The 12,886-nt window shown below is 39.8% G+C and overlaps 2 protein-coding genes across 5 annotated transcripts in view; one reads left to right on the plus strand and one right to left on the minus strand.

The window, feature by feature from the left end:
* Positions 1-2,212, minus strand: part of LOC111965160 (E3 ubiquitin-protein ligase NRDP1) — a 32,043-nt gene extending 29,831 nt beyond the window's left edge. Inside the window, exon 1 of one of the 2 annotated variants that reach the window (XM_023989196.2) lies at positions 1,987-2,212. The gene's annotated coding sequence lies outside the window, so the exon portion shown is untranslated. Of the gene's footprint in view, positions 1-1,611; positions 1,824-1,986 lie in introns of those variants that run through there. The other variant, XM_023989189.2, reaches the window with a different exon arrangement.
* Positions 1,299-12,819, plus strand: nabp2 (nucleic acid binding protein 2). Of its 3 annotated transcripts, none has more exons than XM_070444134.1 (7): positions 1,299-1,348; positions 6,994-7,129; positions 9,395-9,533; positions 9,790-9,861; positions 10,007-10,091; positions 10,268-10,319; positions 10,721-12,819. In XM_070444134.1, the coding sequence occupies exons 2-7, from the start codon at positions 7,051-7,053 to the stop codon at positions 10,891-10,893; spliced, it is 600 nt and encodes a 199-aa protein (XP_070300235.1). In that variant the 5' UTR covers positions 1,299-1,348; positions 6,994-7,050; the 3' UTR covers positions 10,894-12,819. The 3 variants fall into 3 exon arrangements, with proteins under 3 accessions (XP_070300235.1, XP_023844976.1, XP_070300237.1); XM_023989208.2 differs by lacking the exon at positions 1,299-1,348 and adding an exon at positions 1,877-2,053; XM_070444136.1 differs by lacking the exon at positions 1,299-1,348 and adding an exon at positions 3,963-4,101.
* Positions 12,820-12,886: the final 67 nt, after the last annotated feature.

Consider the following 12,886-nt stretch of genomic DNA (forward strand, 5'->3'; position numbering starts at 1 on the left):
AAATATATTAATGTCACCCCCAAAAAATATTAAAACAATGTTTTGCAATGAAGGTCTACAGTAGCCTCAACAGCACTCTGTGGGGTAGCACCAGCTAGTTTACGTCCTCCTCTGGGTACATTGACTTCAATACAAAACATAGGAGGCTCATGGTTCTCATCCCTTTCCATAGACTTACACAGTAGTTATGACAACTTCCGGAGGACGTCCTCCACCCTATCAGAGCTCTTGCAGCATGAACTGACATTTGGTCAAAGGATCAAAGGATCAGAGAATGAATCTAGTCCTGAAAGCATAAGCTACAGCTAGCTAGCACTGCATTGCAGTGGTGAGCAGTTGACTCAAAAATATATAAATACAAATTTCTTCAAAAATGAAGGAGAAGAAAGAGGGAGAGAGCTAGCTATATTTAGTAGTATTTTTCTTCTTCACTTACTTAGCTAGTTTAGCTAACTCAAACAGCCAGCTCAAACTGAGAGGGATACTATGTTAGCTAGCTGGCTATCCAACACTGGAACTCTTCCAAGTCAAGGTAAGCTTTTGGTTTTATTAATGTGTTGCCACCGGGGCCTGCCGGAGTAACTGCTAAACTGTTTGCTGACTGTACTGCATGATTGTAGGTGGTTTACTAATGCGTTAGTTCTAGTAACTATGTTGACTATGACGTTAGATAATATGGTAACGGCGATGTAGGCTGTGCGTAACGGTTATGATAAGAAGGTTTGGAAAAGTTTTTGCCTGGTCAGACAGCTGACGTGTTATGCACTGAAGTTCACAAGCGACAGGAGGAGAGCACTTAGACCCGAAAAGGAATTACAAGGAGCAAAGTGATCATGCTGTTTGTATGTGGCTGCTATGAAAGTCAACTCTGTTTGCCTGTGATCAGGGGTGTATTCATTCTGCTGATTCGGTTGAAAAACATTTCTTAAAACAGAAGCTAACGAATATACCCAAATTAGTCCAATAGAAACTCTCATTTGCAACTGTTGAACTAATTACACCCTAGATCAGCTAGATGCACACAACAGTGTGCAAGTCGGTATTTAATGTGTCACTGTCTGTCACCTTGATTACTAAAAATTATCTTGACCTGTGCCCCTAAGCTGTACCCTAAACCTATCGACGTTACACTGAGCTGTGTCAATGGAATATGAATAGCAGTCATCCAATATGCTGTAATAGAAATAAGGCCATGCTTAAATATATATGTATATATATATATTTTTAAATCGTCCTCCCTCATCTTAAACGGCACCGACCGCCACTGTACTGTTGCAACGTTAACGTTAGTTAGCTACGCAAACACGGAAATCATCCTTTCCGTTTCAAAATGGAATCCCGGCCGTAGGTATGTGGCTGGCTAGCTAACTATCAAACAGTAGTCAGTTGCAAACAGAGGAAAGATTAGTGATGGATACCGATCAGAAAGTCTTGACGAGACAGCTTGCTAATGTGCAACTAACTAATCACGCTAGCCACAGCTGACTACATACGTGACCTAACGTTAGCTAGTTACTACAGGTAGATAGCTGGCACAAGCTGGAATCACACAGGAAAACAAGCAGATAGAGAGCAACTCTAGTGATATGTCGTCGAACTGGGTAACGTTACCTGTTGATATGACAATCAATGGTTAAACTGCCTTTTAAATTACGTTTGGGTTAGCATTCCAGCATGAAATAATTTTTTGCTTGATTCCTGTCACCACGTTTCCACGTCCAGCCTACGCCGCTAAGCAACCAAATTGTAAAATCGTTGATAGACAGTTGACTCAACCTATCTTCGGTACGAGCAGTTTCCCTTCTCAGATAAAGGACCTATCACATGATTATCTCATGCGCTTCCCATATAATCCATAGTCATTGGACACAATTTTGATTGAAACTAAATTTGACCAACAGAATGCCAGTAGTAAGGTTTTATTTTTTAACAGTAGCTAGCTAGCTATTTTACAAACAGGAAAACAATACTTATTTTTTAACTCACTTGTTCCATGGCTTAAAATCCATTATACCGGACAAATCAGCTGTGGACGACAATACACACTGTTGAGGTAATGAAATGTGAAGCTTACGACCTGGCACACAGTTAGCTATAGCTAACGTTAGCTAACATAGTAACGTTACTGCAGTTTGCTAAACTACAGCAGGGGCGTATTCATTGAGTCAATCCTGTTGCAAAATGTTTCTTGAACGAAACGGGGAGGGACCTACCAATGACTGTATATATGACCTACTTGAATTTGACCAATAGAAACTCTCGTTTTATTTGCAAACCGTTCCGTTTTATAACTGTTTGGACTAATGATTACACCCTAGTTGCTAGACTGGTCTTGCTAGCTACTTTATAAGTAATTAGTCGACCTGGGTTACATACTTTCACTGATCTTGCATTGCTGTTTAAATTATTACCGTATGTATCATTAAGGCCATGTATTCCTGTAAATTTGCCTAGTCTCACACCGAGGTCAAATTACACTGAACAACACAATAAAGTGTTGGTTTCATGAACTGAAATAAAAGATCCCAGAAATGTTTAATATGCACAAAAATCTTATTTCTCTTAAATGTGTTTACATACCTGTTAGTGAACATTTATCCTTTGCTAAGATAATCCATCCACCTGACAGGTGTGGCATATCAAGAAGCTGATTAAACAGCATGATCATTATGCAGGTGCACCTTGTGCTGGGAACAATTATTATTATTATTTTTACTAGGCAAGTCTGTTAAGAACAAATTCTTATTTACAATGACGGCCTGCCCCAGACGACGCTGGGCCAATTGTGCACCTCCCTATGGGACTCCCAATCACAGCCAGTTGTGATACGGCCTGGAATTGAACCAGGGTCTGTAATAACACTTCTAGCACTGCACCACTCAGGAGCCCCTAAAAGGCCACTAAATTGTGCAGTTTTGTCACACAACACAATGTCACAGATGTCTCACGTTTTGAGGGAGCGCTCAGTTGGTATGCTGACAAGCATTTCACTACACCTGCAATAGCATCTGCTAAATATGTGTGTGACCAATAACATTTGATTTGATTTTGACAGCAGGAATGTCCACCAGAGCTGTTGCCAAATAGTTGAATGTTCATTTTTCTACCATAAGTTGCCTCCAACTCGTTTTAGAGAATTTGGGAGTACGTTCAACCGACCTCACAACCGCAGACCACGTGTGACCACGCCAGCCCAGGACCTCCACATTCGGCTTTTTCACCTGTGGGATCGTCTGAGACCAGCCAACTGGACAACTGATGAAACTGTGGGTTTGCACAACCAAAGAATTTCTGCTCAAACAGTCAGAAACCGTCTCAGGGAAGCTCATCTGCGTGGTCGTCATCCTCACTAGACCTGACTGCAGTTCGGCATTGTAACCTACTTCAGTGGGCAAATGCTCACCTTCGATGGCCACTGGCAGGCTGGAGAAATGTGCTCTTCACGGATGAATCCCGGTTTCAACTGTACCGTGCAGATGGCAGACAGCGTGAATGGTGTCGTGTGGGCAAGCGGTTTGTTGATGTCAACGTTGTGAACAGAGTGCCACATGGTGGGGTTATGGTATGGGCAGGCATAAGCTATGGACAACAAACACAATTGCATTTTATTGAAGGCAATTTTAATGCACAGAGATACCGTGACGAGATCCTGAGGCCCTTTGTCGTGCCATTCATCTGCCGCTATCATCTCATGTTTCAACATGATAATGCACGGCCCCATGTTGCAAGGGTCTGTACTAGAGGTCGACCGATTATGATTTTTCAATGCCGATACCGATTATTGGAAGACAAAAAAAAGCCGATACCGATTAATCGGCCGATTTCTTTTAAAAATGTATTTGTAATAATGACAATTACAACAATACTGAATGAACACTTATTTTAACTTAATATAATACATCAATAAAATCAATTTAGCCTCAAATAAATAATGGAACATGTTCAATTTGGTTTAAATAATGCAAAAACAAAGTGTTGGAGAAGAAAGTAAAAGTGCAATATGTGCCATGTAAGAAAGCTAACGTTTAAGTTCCTTGCTCAGAACATGAGAAGATATGAAAGCTGGTGGTTCCTTTTAACATGAGTCTTCAATATTCCCAGGTAAGAAGTTTTAGGTTGTAGTTATTATAGGAATTATAGGACTATTTCTCTCTGTACGATTTGTATTTCATATACCTTTGACTATTGGATGTTCTTATAGGCACTTTAGTATTGCCAGTGTAACAGTATAGCGTCCATCCCTCTCCTCGCTCCTACCTGGGCTCGAACCAGGAACACATCGACAACAGCCACCCTCGAAGCAGCGTTACCCATGCAGACCAAGGGGAACAACTACTCCAAGTCTCAGAGCGAGTGACGTTTGAAACGCTTTTAGCGCGCGCCCCGCTAACTAGCTAGCCGTTTCACATTGATTACACCAACCTAATCTCGGGAGTTGATAGGCTTGAATTCATAAACAGCTGCTGGCAAAACGCACAAAAGTGCCTGTTTGAATGAATGCTTACGTGCCTGCTGGTGCTCGGTCAGACTGCTCTATCAAATCATAGACTTAATTATAACATAACACACAGAAATACGAGCCTTAGGTCATTAATATGGTCGAATCCGGAAACTATCATCTCGAAAACAAAACATTTATTCTTTCAGTGAAATACGGAACCGTTCCTGACTCTGCGTGCAATGAACGCAAGAGAAGTGATACAATTTCACCTGGTTAATATTGCGTGCTAACGTGGATTTCTTTTAGCTAAATATGAAGGTTTAAAAATATATACTTCTGTGGTTGCAAGATTGAATCCCTGAGCTGACAAGGTAAAAATCTGTCGTTCTGCCCCTGAACAAGGCAGTTAACCCACCGTTCCTAGGCCGTCATTGAAAATAAGAATGTGTTCTTAACTGACTTGCCTAGTTAAATAAATGTGTAAAAAAAATAGGCAAAATCGGCGTCCAAAATTACCGATTTTCGATTGTTACGTAAACTTGAAATCGGCCCTAATTAATCGGCCATTCCAATTAATCGGTCGACCTCYAGTCTGTACACAGTTCCTGGAAGCTGAAATGTTCCAGTTCTTCCATGGCCTGCATACTCACCAGATGTCACCCATTGAGCATGTTTGGGCATGTTTGGATCGACGTGTACAACAATGTGTTCCAGTTCCGGCCAATGTCCAGCAACTTTGCACAACTATTGAAGAGGAGTGGGACAACATTCCACAGGCCACAATCAACAGCCTGATCAATTCTATATGAATGAGATGTGTCGCACTGCGAGAGGCAAATGGTAGACATAGCAGATACTGACTGGTTTTCTGATCCATGAAATTGTTGCATGTTTGTATTTTTGTTCAGTGTAGTTTTATGTTGGATATTCGGTGGATATTTGGTTTTCTCTAGTCAATATCTATTGAATAAAACATGCCATGACTATGATATTTGTATATTTTATTACCTTTTATTTAACTAGGCAAGTCAGTTAAGAAAAAAATCGTATTTTCAATGACAGCCTAGGAACAGTGAGTTAACTGCCTTGTTCAGGGGCATAAAGACAGATTTTKACCTCGTCAGCTCAGGGATTCGATCTTTCAACCTTTCGGTTACTAGTCCAACGCTCTAACCACTAGGCTACCTGCCGTCTGAATCGGGAGGATGGAGAAAAATCCTAGCCTTTTTTTATTTGAAATGTGTATATATATTTTTTATGGGGGATTTCAATCTTCAATAGCGCATAAACAAAGCCTGCTATGACTATGCAAATTATATATTCTGAATCAGGGGAGGATTGAGGAAAATCCATGCCTTTTTCATTTAATCTTTTAATGTAATTATTTTGGGGGGTATTTCAATCTTCATAGCTTTTAAATGAAGCATGTCGTGACTATTAAAATTATATATTGGAATCAGGAGAGGATGGAAAAAAAACATGCCTTTTTTATTTAGAAATCTAGAAATACAGTGTCCTCTGTAATTATTGGGACAGTGACACATTTTTTGTTGTTTTGGCTCTGTACTCCAGCTCTTTGGATTTAAAATGATACAATGACTATGCGGTTAAAGTGCAGACTGTCTGCTTTAATTTGAGGGTATTTTTAGGGGACCAAAAGTATTGGGACATATTCACTAATATGTGTATTAAAGTAGTCATAAGTTTAGTATTTGGTCCCAATTTCCTAGCACTCAATGATTACCTAAACGTGTTACTTTACTAACTTGTTGGATGCATTTGCTGTTTGATTTAGTTGTGTTTCAGATTATTTTGTACCCAATAGAAATTAATGATAAATAATGCATTGTGTCGTTTTGGAGTCACTTTTATTGTAAATAAGAATAAAATATGTTTCTACACACTTCTACATTTATGTGAATTCTATCATGATTACGGACAGTCCTGAATGAATCGTGAATAATGATAAGTCAAAGTTAGACACAATGTATTATATATTTTTCCTTCAATAGCTCTTAAAAAGCATGCCATGACAATGAAAATTCTATATTCTAAATCAGGGGAGTATGGAGAAAAATGTGTGCCTTAAAAATAATATCTATATATTTTTTTTTCTTCTTCCGTATTTCAGTCTTCAGTTGCTCTTAAACAAAGTGTGCTATGCCTATGGAAATTATATATTCTGAATCAAGGGAGTAGGGAGAATAATCCACACCTTTTCTTGTTATTGTTGTTTCTTCTTCTTTCATTTTTTTCTTCTGGATTGGATTTTTGTTCATAGCCCACAGATTCAGAATATATAATTTTCATATTCATGACACGCTTTGTTTAAGAGGTATGAAAGATTGAAATCCGAAATCATAGTTATAAAAAACATTTATACATTTTTTTKKGGGGGGGGGGGATTGTTCTTCATCCACCCCTTATTCAGAATAATCAATGTTCTTAGTCATGGCATGTTTGGTTCAATAGTTATTGACGAGAGAAAACCGAATATCCAATGTAAAACAAATTTTACCTCTGTCACACACACATTCTTGTAAACATTTCAGGGCTGCTTTGGTCCAGAGTTGACTTACACTTTTGGATGCATGACGAGAATCTGAAAGATGACGACCGAGACCCACGTCAAGGACATCAAGCCAGGACTCAAGAATCTCAGTGTTATCTTCATCGTACTCGAAACAGGTGCTAACTCCTTACTAACAGTAATGTTTTAAATAATCAATTAATGATGAACATAAACAGAATGTATATAATTATCTTGTAATGCACTCGGGTGGAACAAAACGTATGTAAAATCTTACACACAATATAATGGCACAACACAGAGGCTTGATAGTCAGAGAAACATCCTTATATGCCATCATGTAGACTAATGATAACAATTCATGTTGGTTTATTTGAATCATGCCAGCTATCAAAAAAGTATCTGTGTTGAACTTTCCCTTTTCTCTTTCCCACAAATGGATATTTACTCTCCTCATAATCGATGTTTACTCTCCAACTTTCACATTATCTCTCTCAGAACAATCTTTTGACCCTCTCCACCCTCTCAGGGCTGGGCGTCTCACAGGCTGACTATGAGCGGTGTAATCTATATTATTCAATTATTGCACCCACACTGCTCGCGTACGCCAACGAGCGTCTGCGTTGCCAAGGGCTAAAATAGAAGTCAGTTCTATTTCTGACGCAGATCGCGCTGCAAGTCCTGCCTCTCCCATCTCCTCATTGGTTTATAGAAGCAGGTACCCACGTGCCATCTCCTCATTGGTTATACCCACGTGGGTGACTGAAAACGAACGAGGTCAGTGGCGGTAATGCACCTAATTTATGAAAGTTGCTAATCGCAATATAAAGTCAAGAGAAGAAAAAGCCTAGAAGGATGAGAGATGACTAGAAACAATTCAGTTGACCATTTTATGTGTGGATTAATTGATGGAGTAGAGGACCTTGTGCATGTCAGGTAAAATAACAACTCAATGTTTATATCCCAGGAGAAATTAGCTAGCAACAGCAAGCTAGCTAAATAGGACAAATTAGCTAGCAAGTGCAAGCTAGCTAGCTAAATTGCCATAAATGTTTAATGCTTTTCGACCTGTCCCCAAATAAATATAATTGGTTCAGAGTTTGTTTTGATATTTTAACCTGTGTGTCGTGATCCCGTTTGGTGTGGGAGGACAAAATACATTTATGCACGATGGCGCACGCGAGCAGCCCGGTTTGGGTTCCATGTCAGGCTCTGCACACTCTTGGATTGCATTTATTTTTATTTAACCTTTTTTTAACTAGGCAAGTCAGTTAAGAACAAATTCTTATTTACAATGACCTACCCCGGCCCATAGGGCGGCGCAATTGTGCGCCGTCTTATGGGACTCCCAATCACGGCCAGATGTGATGCAGCCTGGATTCGAACCAGGTACTGTTCGAACCAGGTACTCCATGTGTCTGCACCATGTGCTCTCACTACTGGTGTCTGGTTCTAGGCCCTCTCCTCTTTTCTCCTTACACTAAGTCACTTTGCTCTGTCATATCCTCATATGTTCTCTCCTATCATTGCGGATGACACTAAACTACTTTTCTCATTCCCCCTTTCTGACACCCAGCTGGCAACACGTATCTCTGCATGCCTGGCAGATATCTGAGCTTGGATGTTGGCCCACCACTTCAAGCTCAACCTCGACAGGGAAGGCCTGTCCGCTCCAAGACCTCTCCATCACAGTTGACAACTCCACTGTGTCCCCCTCCCAGAGTGCAAAGAACCTTGGCGTGACCCTGGACAACACCCTGTCATTCTCTGCAAACATCAAAGCAGTGACTCGCTCCTGCAAATTCATGCTCTACAACATCCGTAGAGTATGACCTTTCCTCACACAGGAAGTGGCGCAGGTCCTAATCTAGGCACTTGTCATCGCCCGTCTGGACTACTTCAACTCTCTGTTGCCTGGGATCCCGCTTGTGCCATCAAACTCCTGCAACTTATCCAGAACGCCGCAGCCCGTCTGGAGTTCAACTTTCCCAAGTTCTCCCATGTCACCCTGTTCCTCCGTACACTCCACTGGCTTCCAGTCGAAGCTCGCATCCACTACAAGACCATGGTACTTGCCTACCAAGCAGCAAGGGGAACTGCCCCTCCCTACCTTCAGGCTATGCTCAAACCCTACATCCCAACCCAAGCACTCTGTTTGGCCGCCTACGAGCACTAACTTTGCTGATAACTTCTTTATTGAGGACAAGTGGACTTACTACGACTGTGATATGTGGTTGTTACACCTAGCTATCTTAAGCTGAATGCACTAATTGTAAGTCACTCTGGATAAGAGCATCTGCTAAATGACAAAAAGTGTAATAATGAGATATTTGACACTATCCTTGTACAACTAGCTTGTTCTTGTCTTTGTACACCAATCAAAGGCCACTGATTACTTGTCCCTCTTACCCCCTCTCACATAGGACGAGTGACAAAGACAAAGGATGGGTATGAGGTGCGGACCTGTAAGGTGGCCGACAAGACAGGCAGCATTAGCATCTCAGTTTGGGATGAGGTGGGGGGACTGATCCAAACCGGTGACATCATCAGACTCACTAAGGGGTGAGTCATTTATTGAGTCACGGCACAGTCAAGTTAATGCCACACTTTATGGACAGGGCTCCAAGCCTACAGCCGAGTATAAAATCAACACAGAAATAAAAAAGGACCACCCAGTCATCATTTCTAACTACCAGCATGAATTTACATTCGGATGAATACATACCATACGTTATTAGTCTTTTAATCTTGGATCACCTTTAAAATCCTGGGGGGAAATGTATTTTGTCTTGAAATTTGTGCCTWTTCTTTTCTCCAGATATGCGTCTGTGTTCAAAGGTTGCCTGACTCTGTACACGGGTAGAGGTGGAGAGCTGTCGAAGATTGGAGAGTAAGTTCTATAGATGCTCTGTGCTTAATAACATTTCATGCTACATATACGAAAAGGAGGAGCAACAATGTAAATGTTGCTGAGAGATGCATCTTATGTCATAATTTACTGGTCTAAACTAATGCTCACTTAACGTTTTGTTCAGGTTCTGCATGGTGTATTCAGAGGTGCCAAACTTCAGTGAGCCTAACCCAGAGTACTCTAACATGGACCAGATGAAAAACAAGACTGTAAGGGGTGTTTTGAACGTAGGGATATCAGTGTGTAAGCGTCTTATTACAGAATGTTTTACGGAAGGATAGGGGAAAAAATATTATTTTAAGTAACGTTCACCTACGAATTTAGTTCGATGTTTCAAGTACCTTTTTCTTGTACTGTGTGTGTGAACAGATTATTTATTTCCCAGGTAGTCGGTGACCAAGGAAACATACTGAACAACAAGAATAACAGCTCAGCTGGTAAGACCACTATCAAAGACCAACAAAAAATTAAGAGTTATGACGTCAAATGAAAGCGTTTCGGCAACGGCCTTCATTAGTGTTATTTATTTTCCTCTGCTGCTATAAGGTGATTCATGCAACATTTCCACCTGGAAGTCTACCTAAATGTCAATGACATGTCTGTATCAGTAAACTAAAGGAATACAATTCCATGAAATAATATAATTTTTGATCTCTGCTTTAAGCTGTAAAGTTGTTTATTTTACCTGTGAGCGGCTGGTTCAGCCACCTTCAGTGTATACAAACGGCAGTGTATTTCTTTTTGGCAATTGGTTAATTGTGAACACTATAACACTTTACTTTTCCCTTTCACTATTTATGAAGATTTATAAATGAAGCATGCCAATTTCTTATTCTAGGAAATGAAACTACCAATGGGAACGGTGTAAATTCCCAAGGTTCCGGGAGCTCGACTAATCCTCAACAGGGAGGGCGAGCTGGCAGTGATGTTGGCAGCAGAGCAGCCAATCCAGGAGCAGGAGGGACAGCTGTCAGCAATGGAAAGGAGACTAGACGTTCAGCAAAAAGATGATTGGAGCAGAAGGAAGGAAAGTCCATCCCTCTCCATAAATGTCAAATGATGAGAGACTAATGCTGCGTTCGCTGTGGAAATTTACCACCATAGAGTTAGATAGGACTCTAAATGGATAAAACCCATTTTGGCATGAACCTTGCTATTGAGGGCTTCACCATTTGAAAGTAGTTAACTGGGTGGGACTTCCTATGGGTAAGGAAGCATCACATGAAGGATGATAGACAAGTTTTTCACTAGTAATTACCAGCTGGAGGGCTGTTCAAATGTATTTTCCCAGTCGTATGTGGTAAACGTTAAGAAATTGTATTTTAATTAGGTTTGTTTACAAGGACCAGCGTTCACTAAAGGTTATGTAACAATCAAGAAAAAGTATTTGTGAGAAAAATAATTGTTTTCATTTTTTACAATTAAGCTGCTTAATGGGAAGCGTTTTTCAAAGTCAGGCAGTTTTCCAATGAGAAGTCTATAAAATTACTCTTTTAACTAATGTGCAAAACGTAGCCCAAACCTGACAGATTAGATTTTGGTCAATCAGAAATCCTTAATTGCTAGAATCCTTAGTTGCTACATCCATTTTTGGATGTATAAATGAATGATATTGATTCTTGAAGAATATAACTTATAAATGTCTCACTTATAAATGTCTCATGAGCTTAGTTCAACTGTCATACCCCATCAGATTCAGAACCTTGCGACAGCAGCCACACTTTAAATGTTGTACGAATTTTTTTATTTTTAACACCGTTCAAACTGGTCTGGAATAGTGTGCTTACATACAACTTTTAGAGTTCTATTATACTTTTCAGACTTAATCTTTTTGTCCTTTTTTTGTCCTCATAATTCTAAAGTTCCGATTGTGACATAACTCCCAACATTCTATTCTATTCAGTCTAAACAGTAACTGTTGACACAAATCAGCTACTTTGACCACTTTCCCAACAAAATGATCTGGTACCAATCAAACGTTACAACTGTTTAAGTAACCACAACTACATTTTCTCACACTTTTTTATAAACAACGGACATTTTTACTTTCCCAAAAAGTTGGAGGGTTTGACATCTTCGTCTACTTTGCTGTTCAAATCTGGAATCAGAAAAGGAATTATCTTCTACCAATTTAAAAATGACAGCTGTTTTACTAACCGTATCAACTACTTTTCATCTCAACTTTTACAACTGACATTTTGACCACTTACCCAGCACTTTAGACAAAAACTTAAAGGTATGACATCTTGGTATACTTCTCTGGAATCAGAACAGAATTATCTATTGCATTAACTGCCATGTAACTTTTAAGAACTTTCAAATTATAACAATAGGGGAGTGCAAAAGACTTATGCTACACAGCTCACTCAAACCCTACCACTCTGTCTACATGTTGTTATAGTTTACCTTTAGTACTGGTCTATAGGCTGTGTGAGTTAGACCGTGACACAACACGTTCAACCGAAAATGTCCTTTCATCCATATCCCAAGACTTTCTTTAGCTTTGCATTCATCCCTTCATTAGGTCTTTCATCCTGTCTCCTTACTTTATGTATATATCCTATTTATTGAGCTATCCATCCAGTCTTAACTTTCAACAGCTTTGTCATTTGATTAAGAAAGAAATGTATGGTTGAAGAGAGGTTACTATAGCTCAAACACATTTCTAAACATCTTCCACTAGATGCACCATCATACTTCGCTCCCCAAATGAAAGCCTAAAACATTTCTAATTCCTTAAGTATTACAGCTTGCATTACAGAATTATTCTACTACCAATCAAGAGGTACAGTTTTAGTAACCACATCACCTAATTTATCTAACTTTCCAGTTAAATTAACTTTTCAGAACTTTTCAAATTATAACAGTGGGGGAGCACATACGATTTATGTCACAGAGCTCACTCCAGCCAAATAAACTAATCTACTGCTGTTTGTCTACATGTAGTTATAGTTTACCTTTAGTACTGGTCTGTTGGCTGCCTTACACAGTAGTAAACTGTGGT

This window comes from Salvelinus sp. IW2-2015, linkage group LG1 (genome assembly GCF_002910315.2).
Source record: "Salvelinus sp. IW2-2015 linkage group LG1, ASM291031v2, whole genome shotgun sequence".
Taxonomy (NCBI): Eukaryota; Metazoa; Chordata; class Actinopteri; order Salmoniformes; family Salmonidae; genus Salvelinus; species Salvelinus sp. IW2-2015.

What these genes read in the sequence shown, in the direction of transcription:
- nabp2 (XM_070444134.1), top strand. Translation starts at nt 7,051, where the DNA reads ATGACGACCGAGACCCACGTCAAGGACATCAAGCCAGGACTCAAGAAT. An exon ending in CTTCATCGTACTCGAAACAG is followed by an intron (nt 7,130 to 9,394) that starts GTGCTAACTCCT and finishes CCTCTCACATAG; the next exon opens with GACGAGTGACAAAGACAAAG. An exon ending in CAAGAATAACAGCTCAGCTG is followed by an intron (nt 10,320 to 10,720) that starts GTAAGACCACTA and finishes TTCTTATTCTAG; the next exon opens with GAAATGAAACTACCAATGGG.